The sequence below is a fragment of the Rhipicephalus sanguineus genome, chromosome 6, assembly GCF_013339695.2.
Source record: "Rhipicephalus sanguineus isolate Rsan-2018 chromosome 6, BIME_Rsan_1.4, whole genome shotgun sequence".
NCBI lineage: Eukaryota > Metazoa > Arthropoda > Arachnida > Ixodida > Ixodidae > Rhipicephalus > Rhipicephalus sanguineus.
Window position 1 is genome coordinate 82,029,485 of NC_051181.1, and position 13,237 is coordinate 82,042,721.

General features: G+C 46.0%; 1 protein-coding gene across 1 annotated transcript in view; it reads left to right on the plus strand.

Annotated features, from left to right (window-relative positions):
* Window positions 1–2,950: 2,950 nt before the first annotated feature.
* The window catches only part of LOC119395948 (glutamate receptor ionotropic, kainate 2), a 410,534-nt gene continuing 400,247 nt past the window's right edge, over window positions 2,951–13,237 (plus strand). Inside the window, exon 1 of the mRNA XM_049416822.1 lies at window positions 2,951–4,066. Coding sequence (XP_049272779.1) covers window positions 3,949–4,066 — 118 coding nt within the window. The 5' untranslated portion in view covers window positions 2,951–3,948. The remainder of the gene's footprint in view (window positions 4,067–13,237) is intronic.

Genomic DNA, 13,237 nt, shown 5'->3' on the forward strand with positions numbered 1-13,237 from the left:
AATTTAACGTAGAACATTTATTTTTAAGACGCATGTAGTGAAGTACCTAGCTGCTGTGCGCTTCCGTCATTCGGAAATTCTTCGAGAACTGTTTGTACACTTCGGCGGAGATGTTGAAGTTTAAGTTACTTCGAGAGGTTTTGTTCAAATTAAACTATTCGCATTAATGTCACGGTAATTTTCCAGGGTGACTTTCGGGCTCGCTCAAATAGACCTGATTTATATTGAGATGAATTCAGTTCAGCCACCCTAATTTGAAGGCTATATAAACTCACTGTTTGAAAATAAGGTCTGCACGTGTTCTTTAAGCCTGAAGGGAGGTCGCCGTTAGTGATTTTGAATAAGTTTTTTCTTTACATGTACACACACCAGCTGCACCAAAAAAAAAAGGAAGGGACAGCTTTGTATACATTTTTTTCTCCATTGTGGCGTTCATGTGGGCTCAGTAAACAGCGATGTTGCTTTGTTGGGCATCATGGTGGAGTTACAAAGACCTTGCGAATCGTGGCGCAGTATTGAGAGGGTGGCTCGTGAAATGTTATACCAATGACAGTCATGCGCTCCTATGTGCTTGATTCTGTTCAAGAACACTCTTTTTAAGCATTGTGTACGCTTCGTTTACCACGACGGTCACTAGCTAATTGTCATGTGATTTTTCTTTACTCGTATCACAGTTAGCCCGTCACGGGAAATGCCGGCACCTAATCACGCGTCTGTATGCGGTTATACGGCTTCACAATGACCTGACGAGAATGAAGGCGTTATGTGATGCTCGTTGAAGATCGAACTGACAAGAAAATATGACACATATATAAACCATCCGATGAGAATTTATCACCACATGTAAAGCAAATCATTTCCAGGCAGGTTTTCACCGCCCTAATATATCCTATACAATCAGGTTTAGACACTTGGAAATTTCGCACGACACCTTAAGGACCATATCCCGTCGCCAGTGCTTGTAATTTTTCCAGGCAAGTTTCACCCCAGTAAGAGTTCTTTATGATAAAAAAAATGAAAACACAGAATTACACATCACGTGTTGTTCGCAGCGAGGTCGGGTTTATTTGTAGTCGCCCGCGGGCTCCCGAATTCCCCTTCTCCCATTCCTTCTTAGGTCGTTCACGCCGCGCACGCGAAACTCGGGTAGGCGTTTTCCCTGAACATTTTTCACACCTCTGCGAATAATTTCGGCGCGACATATGCGCATGTTGTAGGTGGAACGGGCTCACACAAACCGTGAGATATTAATGGTTTGCTGGGCTTAACTGACACGAACGGATGATAGTAAAAACTGCGTCGGAATGCAGCTTACACTAAGGTGGTTCTTATTTTTCTTTCCTACGCGCCTGCTTTCAGTTCAGCCCTAAGCTCCTTCTTCTTTTTCTGCTTTTTAGATGCGAAGCATATAGGCAAGGGTGTTTCAGCTCCACTAATGTGAAACCTGGGGAGGGGCGAAGCATGCAGTGTTTTGAGAAAGATTTCTTCGGTGAGGCACTAGTGGGGCCAAGCCCGAAACTTCCCCAGTGGAGCGTGTAAGCAAGGGTGTTTGAGCTCCCCTAACGCGGAACCTGGGGAGATGCGAAGCATGTAGGCAACGGTGTTTCAGCTCCACTAACGAGAAACCTGGGGAGGGGCGAAACATGCTGTGTTTTGAGAGGAACTTCTTTGATGAGGCATTAGTGGTGCCAAACCTGAAACCGTGCATGTAGGGGATGGTGTTTCCGCTCCACTAAGATCGTCGGAAAGCTGCGTCGGAATGCAGCTTACCCTAAGGTTCTTCTTCCTCTCTTCTCCTTCTTTCTTTACTTTTACTTCTTCTTTTCTTCCTCTTCCCTACATGTCCGGTTTCAGTTCAGCCCTAAGGTGTTTCTTCTTCTTCTTCCCTACATCCCGGTTTCAGTTCCCTACGGCATGTAGGGAGGGGTGTTTCAGCTCCACTAACGTCTTCGGCCATCTGTTGGGCTAACTGTGGCCTCCCTCATATTTAGTGGACCGGTGGCAAGTAGTGGCATTTATCACAATTTTTGTGGCGCATACCCATTTTATGATGGGCCTTGACTACATGACACACCGTGGCGACATTAGACGCCACGGTGTGTTCTTATCAGTTCTTGCGTTTCCACCTCGCGCTTTCATCAGTTCTGATTACGTGCTTCGCACCTAATAAGAACTGATGAAAACGCAAGGTGGCTAATTGTTTGAGCTAGGCAAGTGCGATTCTATCGCGTACTTCTTCTTTATTAGTTCTTTTTAGTAGAAGCGATCACACTAAGCTTTACTAGAGTTCACAAAACGACAACATATGTCGGTCGCCTTTCTCGAGCTCTTCACACCGACCCCAAAGCCACCGTCGCCTTGTAAGCTGTCCCGCTTCGGGCTTTGTTTGTGTTCACTTCGCTCTCTCCAGGGAACCTTCGCAGGGGCGCTTGAGAGACATATTTCGCTGCGCTCCCGCTGCTCCGCTTGCAGCGAAGAGAACGCGTTGAGCATACCGTGCAGGCAAGAAGCCGGGATGTCGGTCGCCAGAGGATGGAGAGGGGAAAGATGGGACAAGGAGAGAGAGGGGGAGGTTCGAGGATCCCAGAGACACGGCGGCGTTCATAACCGCCGCCACGACGTCGACGACTCGCGCGCGCGGTATTTTTAGTGATGGAGCCAGGTTGCGCGGGGTCGCTCCGCTGGCGCATCAAAGATGGCAGCCGTCTTCTTTCTAAAAAAGAAAGAGCCTCCGCTACTACCTACTGGCGCGCTCAAGCAGCGGCTCTAACCTCTCGCCAAACCTCCTTCCCACAACTTCGTACCTCTTTCCTTTGCCCATCAGCTCCGATAGGCGCTTGCGAGAATGTGCGTGCCCAGGCGAGAGAGAGCGCGCCTGTATGAACGTGAGTGCGTGCGTTACGGTGTTTGCGCGCCCTCGACTCCCGTGAAAGACTTACGGCGGGTCCCGCGCGGGACCTGGGTGCGAGGAGGCAGATTTGAGGGGACTCAAACTCGGGGGTGTGACTCAAGGACTGCGATTCTCCGAACCTTCGCTGGCTACCACCGCTGGCCGGGCGGCCGCAGGCGAGCGCTCGGAGCTGGCGGATGCCAGGACAGGTGCTTGCGAGCATCGGCAATTGGTCTGCCAACTGAAAGGCGCCATTGACATCTTTTGGCTCAGCGGTAGCGGTACCGGACGACAACATCACTGCTTTCTTTCGTTGCCATTCCTGTCGTCGGTTTTGGCCGCTCCTCGGTGACTGGAATGGACTTGACTGACACCATTTTCTTCCTCCCCTGACTCTTCCTTGCGGATCTCCTTTCTTTTTTTGTCACCGGGAGTGCGTTACGCCATTAGCCCAAGCTATTCATTCACATGTCTGCGCGAGTGGTCGCTTCGCAGAAGATGACGAACCAAGGTGGAAGGAAGCCCTACTGCTTTCAAGCCAACTTGTAACGAAGATGCCTATTTTCCTCGAAAAAGCGCCACAACGGAGCCCGACTTGACACATTCGGTGCAAATAGAAAACTAAGGCACGTGGGCGACAAGAACTGCAGGCGTCGGTGACCTCATCTTGTGTGCGTGTCTGTGCGCTCTGGGAGTACGGATTAGGAGAAAGACGACTGAGCAAGGACTGCGCGAAGAAAACTAATCAGCGCCAAGCGAGACAGGTCACACCGTAGAGACTTGCGACGACGATGGAGAAGTTCTTCAGACAGGATTTAACGGATCAGCGTACTAGAAACAGGGATTAGCTTCCTTTATTTTTGCGTTTTACTTACCCCGGAGGAATGAGGGCGCCCTGCTTACACCTGTGCGTCGTCGTTAGGGTTTGTGAGAAACGGTGACAACGCGGTGCTTTTGAGAGTTGTCTACGGTTTTCTTCATCCTCCCGAATACGCTATCAAACGAGAGCCTTCACAACGGCGTGCAGAGGAAAAAAGGACCAATTCTTCTTTGTTTCAATGAGGACGCCTTCGCCGTGTGTATTCATCGCTTGTTCAGCTTTGGTAGTGTTCCTTCATGAACAAATTCTAGCGGCCCATGTCGGCTACCACGGTGTGCCTCCGACTGTTCGTGTCGGTGAGTATACCTTTGTTTCTTATATTCCTTCTTGCGAACACGGCTTAGGTTTTCTCTCTCTTTCAGGAAGGTGCGCGTTACAACCTTGTTTCCAAAAATACTCTATAGTGTGGACGAAGTGTCTGGGATAAGGCTGATTTCCGGTGTTATTTCAATTTCAACAGTCAGAAACAATGGATTGGCCGTGGGCTCAATCAGAAAAAAAGACACCAATACTATTTCGTTTATTCTTAGAAGAAGTAGCTCGCAACAAAAACAATGATTGAACACACGTGGACGTCCATTGCTTGTTTGGTATACTTTCTTTCCTGAAGCCCACTTTCAGGTAAACATCTTGAGCCTTCTTCTAATAATAGGTCATTTTAATGTTTTAGGTATCTTTAGTGAACCTTAATCTCGCTCTCACGAATCCCTATGTTTTCCTCATCGTTCGGGTATCATTAGTCGTATAAAAGTGTTCGAGGGGAATTGTTTTTTACCAAACGTTTACATAAGCCTAAATATTTCGCTTACAACGCGTAAAGGTAATGTGCTAGTTTTTTTCAGCAGTAGTTCAACTCATCTTCGGAGCAACACAGCAGGTGATAGTTTTCAAAGCCCTAGAGTTCTGCTCTCTTTATTCGGTTCAGTCGACCAGCGGGTCCTCAAGCAGCGTATTTTTGCCCAGAATGAAACGATAAGTAGAGAAAGTTGGCAATCAGGTAGAGATAATTCGACAGTGTTAAGACATCCCGGAGCCATCAAAAGGAGAGTTAGTGAAATAAAACGAACAGTAACTAAGATTCTAAGGACAAAAGCAGTAACGCGGAAAGTAACGCAGAAAGCGGAAAGTGAAGACCATGAAGGTTTACAAATATGACAAGGAAAAGATGAGGATGGATTATCTGTACAATAACACAATGTGCATTGCCTTTATATTTACGCCTCCAGCTTGCTGCCTGAGGGCAAAAACATAGCAGAGTAAACGCTCGCAATTGGAGCACCCACGTGTCTGCTGCAACAAGAGTCCACGGAAGACTGAGCACCTTGTATAGGAAGCTAAAAATATTGACACAAGAAAACCCTCAGGGAATGTTTACCATCGAGGAAGGCGGCGAGTTCAAGCGCGTGGCAGCATTAACTGGCTAGCGGTCAACAAAAGTAAAAAAGAAAAGTTTGGCGTATTGGGGAAAAACATAAAAGAGATAGGAGATAACCGGAAACATTAAAGGCATAAGTAGCAGTACAATGTCGTATCAGAGAGTTTACGTGAAGATAGAAACAAAATCAGCGACTGACAGGCGCGACGTTAGAATGCGATTGATATAAGTATATCATGCGCATTAGCTGGATCCCGCTGGACGGATATTTGCCGTTGGCTTATTTTGATGGGGACGCAGGAAAAAGATTGTCATCATAGACAGCAGCTAAGGAACGCTGCCTGAGTACCACGACATTCGGTTGAAGCGTTGACAGTTGAGATTGTTGGCACATTTCATGGTATTAACACTGACATACTGCTAGGTTAAAGTCTGAAGCGTGAAACATGAGGATGTTCGACGCATCCCTACTGTTTTTAACTTGTCAGACTGTCTTCCGAGCTCGAGAGACAATACTTGTGAATTATGGACAACCGCTGACGCACATGCCCTCTTATGAATTAGTGGGAAGACGTCGGGGCTTATGTGAGTTTGCGCGTACATGTGAACGTGTTCGTTGGCACTCTTAACGAAATCATCAGTAATGAAAGACGAACTAGTCCTTGTGGAAGCTTCTCGTGACACCTTTAGGCTATTTCAAGGCACGTTGGCGATGTATTTGAATGTAGTGGATATTGAAAATGGAAAGGAAAAAAAAATCTAGAAAAGTCGCACTCTCCGGAACTGACACAGGGAGGAAGTAATTAATACGAGACAATATATAATGTGCGCTTTAAAGCGACGCTTTTCATTATCGCTTAGGTGCTCACGTCTTGTCCATTACACAAATTTGGGCAATGGAAATATCTCTCTAGGTATGTGCCCCAATTTGTCCTTGCTCACTGGACTTGTGTAACAGGACACGTACCGCTAGATGTTTGTTCTACAATACAACTCGGCATGTGATGTTGAGCATGTTGCATCGTATACGTGAACAGCATTGTCCGATCAGACAGAAGGAACATTTATAGTTATTACCTGCCCCCACAGTCGAGCAGAGCGAGCAAAATATTAAGAAGCTGGCTACACTGAAGGGAAAAAGTCGGCAGAAGAAACACCCGCTTTCATTATGTAGAAGTCGAGAAAACACAATAAGACCAGGATATAAATGTGAAACGAAGAAGGGGTACGTGCCGTGACTCACAGTATATATTTATTCTAAATGACACGCACGTCTTCATCCTCCATCTCTCCAGCTATCGTGCGTTTCAATCGTCAAAGATATGTACTGAGAAGGGTTGAGCAATGAGCTCAACCCTTCTCGGTACATATCTTTGACGAACATAGAAGGAAAGACTCGAGGTGATGAAATTGCATTATGCATGAAGGGGAAAAAAAGGCTGAGCTAATAGAGTTCTATAAATGCGGGAAATCTCTTCTGGAGATTTTAACTTCGTTTATAAAAACACAACAAAATGGCATTTTTTCATTTGCTTCGCTTATGACACAATTGTATTCATGCTTTCTTCCATAACAGCGTAAATACTGAACACAATGGTTTCTCGCGTGACAAATAATAATTCTGACAACGATCTCGCTCCGAGCTGTAAAACATGCCGAACGTTTTTAGTTGATGAATGTACTCTGTTTTACACTTTGTTCCTTTGTGTACCGACGAGGCGACTGCTGCCCTCATGTATGCTTTGTTGACATCTTGCGTATCCACTGTGAAACCTTCTTGAAAGGATATCAAATTGTAACTTTTAGGACCGTATAGGTAAATAGCGCAGGCTACACAACATGCCCGATGTATGGAGCTGAGAAACATTGACGATACTTTTTAACCATTACGCTGGGCCAATTCATCGGAAGGCAACGTGGATTCCTTACTGCGACATTTCATGGCAACAGCAGTATACTGTGACTCAGGTAAACGCCCATGCTTGTAATGGCTTATTTATTAAACAAATGACGACGATAATCCCAGTGATACATATGTCCATAAGTAGTTAGTATTGCAGGAGGTCAGATACTGTTTTGTTCAGCTTACTCGTGCCTTCCGGCGTTCCGCGATAAATATCTGACCTTCGGCTACTGTACTGGTAAAGAGGTTGAATCGTGGCCGCTTTTGTAGAACGTAGTGTACACGGTAACACTGGCAATACGTAAATGCCAGTGATAGCCATATAACTCAAGCTGTCAGTGTGGTTGGAGGAAATTCGAAATACTCTGAGCCCTATAGAAACGTTTTCAAATTAGGCCGACGAAGGAGAATAACACATATTGAATGACTCACGGAATATAATTATGTAAAGCTTATCTAGATATTGAATGAGCGTACGTCGAACGCAATCATGGGGGCTCCACTCGGGTAGTATGAGCCACGGTGGCTTACATGCCAATCCCATCGAGTTGCTGAGGCAGACGTACAAGATCGACTAAGCACAAACTGCCTTATGATGTAGTGAGTGCAGAGAAATATTAAAAATTCGAGAATGGCTGTAGCGAATATGGCCTATATTATAGTTACTGTTAACATTTGACGTTCTGTACGTTCTAGGAACGACTACTTAGATACGGTTGCCTTTAATACTTTGGTATTCGATAACAAATATTCAATTACACAGTGATCAAATGAAACGATTTCAGACAGCAAGTCACACCCGCGATAGAATGCATTAGTAAATAAAAAAGGGTTCCCGAAGCACTAAACAAGATGTTAGAAAGAAGTGTAATGAAGATTGTGGCACTAATTAAATATTGTTACTTGGACTGTATAGATGCGGTGTTGCGTACGTGAAGACGGTGGCGTAACGGTAGACGTCTCGTCTTGGGCAAAGTCAAAAACTGAGGCGTAGCCTGCGAGCACATCCTGCAGTAGAGACCGTTCAGTTGAAGGAAGCGACTTGTTGATCATACGGTCAATGCTGGCAGAATAGTCGGGGTACGAATCGGCGTGGGGTTTCTTTACGGCCGCCGACAGTTCAAGTGACCGTATGGTAAGAGTACTTTGCTCTTGAAAGCTTGCCAATTTAAGTCCGGCAGGCAGAGATATGGGCTACGGGGAAACGTTCACAGTCCACAAATCGGCACAACCATCGACGGCGAGCACGAGGCAACGAGGCACAATAACGTTTTTCTTAAGTGCGTTACTGAAGTTCGGCTCGGCTAAACCGTAGTAAGAACCCGCACAAGAACGTGAAGAGCTTACGCGCACAAACATTGCGGTATGCGGGGCCAAACAGACGTCTTGAGACACGGAAAACACGTCCGAGCTGTCATCAACGGTATCTTCCGTCAATGGGGAGGGCAACACGGTACGAAAAATAATGCCACCACTACCACAATCCAGAGTGGCACCACAATCACGCAAAAAATCTATACCTAGAATGACGTCGTGGGTCGCACGTGCAAGCACCGTTAGTTCAGCTCTAAACGTTTGATTTCCTACAGAAAGTAAAACAGAACAAACACCAACCGGGCTCAACGTTTCTCCCCCTACGCCGCGGAACGTAGCACTCCGATTCCAAGCAAACATTACTTTCGTCCCAAGGCGATTTTTAAAAGACATGCTCATTATAGAAACTGCAGCACCGGTATCAAATAATGCAACAGTACTCACATTGTCTACAAAAACACTCACTTTGTTCTCAACCATTACAACACAAGGGGGTCTTGCGGAAGATGATTTTGCGGCCTCGCCCCCATCGGTCGCACCAGTTAGTTTCCCAGTGGTGGTGGCGTCCCCGAGCGGCGACGCGGGGACGGGGATCGCTGTTGGCGTGCGGGTGGTGGGGTAACGCTGCGGTCGGAGCAAGGCGAGTCAGCACGTGCTGCGTGTTGCCGTTGGAAAGAGCTCTCAAATGGTCGAGACTCGCCAGCAGGCACATAGGGCGTGCACACGTTGAATCGTGGAGCTCGCTGCTGGCGACGGTAGCAGTACCTAGCGATGTGTCCAGGTAGCCCGCAGTTGTAGCCAGTACAGGTGTCGCGTCTAGTCGTCTCCGGCGAGGTAGACCTCGTTGGTTGATAAAAGCCGGGAGATGGCGGCTGAGGAGTAAATCGCCGTGATGCAGCTTGCTTGCGTTCCTGTTTTTCGAGTGGCCGTTCACTCCTTCGTTCGAACCAATCGGTGTAACTCGGGCGAGGCTCAAAGTAGCTCTGACGCATCCGAGGTACCGGTGGTTCATGGGGGCGTTGGTCGAATGCACACTGATGGCAGACACCGGCGGTGTCCACAGCTTGCAGTTGAGCAAGTTCTTCCTTAACCACTCGTCTTATAATCGAAAAGATGTCGTCCTGCGATGGAAGGTTGACACTTGCAATCGTGGGCACATTGTCAAGACGTCCAAATTTCGGTAGGATTCTCCTCCTCTTTAGCGCTTCAAACGCTCGGCAGTGTTTCCTTAGGTCGGAAGGTGTGTGTAGGTCTTCCTTAGTGATAAGAAGATTGTACACGTCTTCCGCGATTCCCTTGAGGAGATGACCTACCTTATCTTCGTCAGAAATGGTCGCACTCACGATTCCGCAGAGCTTCAAGACGGCCTCGATGTAGGTGGTGCATGTTTCGCCACGTAACTGAGCTCTGCGTGAAAGCGTTTGCTCCGCCTGCTTGACCTTAGCAGTCGAGTCACCAAAACACCTCTTCAGCTCGTCCACAAAAATGTCCCATGTGGTCAATGCACTCTCGTGGTTGTCGAACCAAAGAGACGCGGTGCCAACGAGAAAAAACACCACGTTCTCGAGCTGCTTAGTAGTGCTCCAGCGGTTGCTGCGACTCACTCTTTGGTAGTGCTTGAGCCAATCCTCAACATCGTCATCCGGCTGCCCCGAAAAGGTCCTTGGTTGACGTTCCGACGTGCTGCAGCCAGCTTGTCCTGGCGGGTGAGTGTGTTGCTCATCAGCGGCGAGGTTCTTATGGCCTGCTCCTGCGTCCTCCATGTCTGGTAGCTGCGGTGGCAAGCCTGCCAAGCGTCTGCTCCGTCGCAAAATTGGTAGAGCTGGGTCGTCCAGATCGATGTACCCCGCACCTCCACCAAACTGTTACGAGTGATTGTGTTTATTTACAGATGAGGTGAAATGGCATTGGGCAAGAACAGCGTGCTTCTGAGACAGGTCTAGTCCGGTTCACCCAACCACACAGTCCAAGCGCCGGCTCCACTACCCTTCTTCTTCTTCCGCGCCCCGTACGCTCGCGCATCTTCGTTGCAATATAGTGCAAGTACAATAGATGTGTCGTCGTGTGATCACTTTGGAGACGAATATTGACACCAGCGCTAAAGCTTTAAGCAGAATTTCGCGCTTAAATTTATATGCATTATACTTATTGATTGCAACGGGATAACCGCTAACGAGAAAACGGGAGACGCCACATCTTGGGTGTCTTGCGATATTAGATTGTCAGAGTGAATATCAGTTCGCAAGCGAGGCTACGAGACATGCAAGAAAACAAGAATGGCGCTGCCAGAGCAAGCAATTACCTGAAAGCCGTGGGTGCGGAATCGGAGATAACGTTAAGAACCTCACGAAAAACGCATTCTAGGTTCCCAATTCTTTATCTCTTATATTTGCAAACTATTGCTCAGTCTTGGTTACGCAACGTCATCTTTAGCATCCCGCCATTATGTGTCTTGTAGTATCTTATCTTATAGTATCTTATCCTTTGGTTTTTTTATTCACACAGGCTACGTCGTTTGCTTACAAAATCTGTTGGTGTACAGTGATTATCATGATGGCCCAGAAGGCTCCGAACGTGCGTCTATAATTGTTCCTTGTGTTGCAACCACTGCGTCGCAGAAAACGCGGCCACAATTTCGGATCATTATCTTGTTGGGAAACGACATTGCGTGAATTGTTTCCATACAAGGCACCGACGCTTGACTAGCTGGTATAGGGTCCGTGCTTCCGTGGCGAAATCGTTGAGTGGCTCTAGTAGGGGAGCACGTCATGTGTGGAAATACCTGTATCCGCTAACAGAACGGCTATGTGAGGTGGCCGCAAGAATGGGCCAATCCAGGAGTTAGTGCAATACTGATTCAAGTGAGAGGCCGATCAATAAGTCTCTGCAAGTCGCTGACTTTCAGAAAGCAAGCTTGCGATGCTTCGCTTCATTAACAGAACTTCGCTATTTAATACGAATATTCGATGTGCTAGATATATTCAGGGACGGTTTATCGTTGTTTGCGTATTTGGGCATAGAACAAGGTCAGCGACTAGCACAGTCGTAGAGGATGCTCACATGTTTCCTACTAAACCTCTTAAAGCTCGAAGATTTTGATCCTTCGTCTAATCAAAACTGTCACATTAAACGCTTCGCCCATCGTATTCATTTTTCGGAATAATATATATCTCGGAATTTTGGCCATTCTTATTATTGTTGCTTTTCATGTTCATGCCACTTCATGACTATACATATGAACTATTCTCTCTATTTTCAGTGATTTGTATAATAATTTTTGTATTACCTGACGCCATGTTAAACTTGTAAAGTGTATTCTGTATTTTGCATTCATGATTGTCCGCCATCCTGCTGCATTGCCAACTTGTAACGGGGTCGGGACCTCGTCAAGCTCTCGAGCTTTTAGTCCTGTACTCCTCCTATTGAAAGGAAATAAATTGATTGATTGATTGATTGATTGATTGGTTGATTGATTGATTGATTGATTGATTGATTGATTGATTGATTGATTGATTGATTGATTGATCGATCGATCGATTGATTGATTGATTGATTGATTGATTGATTGATTGATTGATTGATTGATTGATTGATTGATTGATTGATTGATTGATTGATTGATTGATGTATACTCCTGTAAACCGGTCAGTTACGTCCTCATTCAGTTTATGTAGAGGCGACGTTCAGGGATTTATTGTGAGTGACGTGCGTTTAGCACCTCTTTGTTCTATTGCGTCACTGCATTTTTGAATTGTGCTTTATTAATGAAGCTGAGAAGTAGACATATTTGGTTCAGTAGCGCGGGCTTGAGTTGCAGTTACTTGTGTCCTCTGATATGCGCTACACGGTCTAGTTTAGCACCACATAAATAATTTCCAAAGCACGCTAAAACATCGCAAAAACACGCTATACAGGTGTCTTGTCAGGCGAGGAATCGTGTTAAGACATATTATTTTTTTATAGAAGTGTAAAAGGGTACCAGGCGTGAGACATTGTGAAATGCGTAATGCGTGGGTGGTTTAAGGCTTCCCATACATAGCAAAGGGCTCAGCCATAGTTCTTTTTCGTCATTGGTCACAGTATCATGAAAATCTGCAGCTACGTAAGTGCGTGTAATACCTTCCGAAGCGTAGTGGGTAACTCACTGCTCCACAAAATGATGAGTTATGACGTATGCTGGGTACTTTGCAACAGTCCTTGCAGTAGTGGCCCCAAGAGAGCTCACGACGACCTCCAGAAAGGCCGTTTCTCCAGCTTTCGCTGTGACTGCGCTGCGTGGTCCGAGCGGTTGGCGTTTCTTTTCTTTTTTTTTTTTTGCCACAGAACAAAATGGGAACAAAAAAAAGGAAGTAAAAGAAACGAAGTACGAATGTCAATATTATAACCATTTATTATGTGTTCCTGTTCATTCTATCATTTTGTTTTCGCTAGTAAGATTTCTATTCTATCATTTTGTTTTCGCTAGTAAGATTTCTCATGTTCCGTTGCTACAGATATGCAAAATTTGCGTCTCTAGTATGATTTTTTTTCTAGTGATCATTGCCTCAATGCTTTCCTTCTTAGTGTCAGTACATTAGATTCACAGCATTTCACTGCACGGCTATCTATGCACAGTTTAACTTTTTTCGTTCGTTTACAATGCGTTTTACTCAGAAGCAATTCATATCCTGATTCAGTCTCACTTTTTCATCTCTACGAGTCTCCTGCTTCACTGCAATTGAATCTCTATGCTCTATACCTTCTGTAACGCGTTTTGTTGTGTATTCCTTCGACAAATTGTTCCCCTAGGGGTTTTCTATGCACATATGTCGACACTCTTTTTCCGCTTTGATCGCTGAAGTGGTTCGAATATTGGCGGTACAATTCTACTTGTAC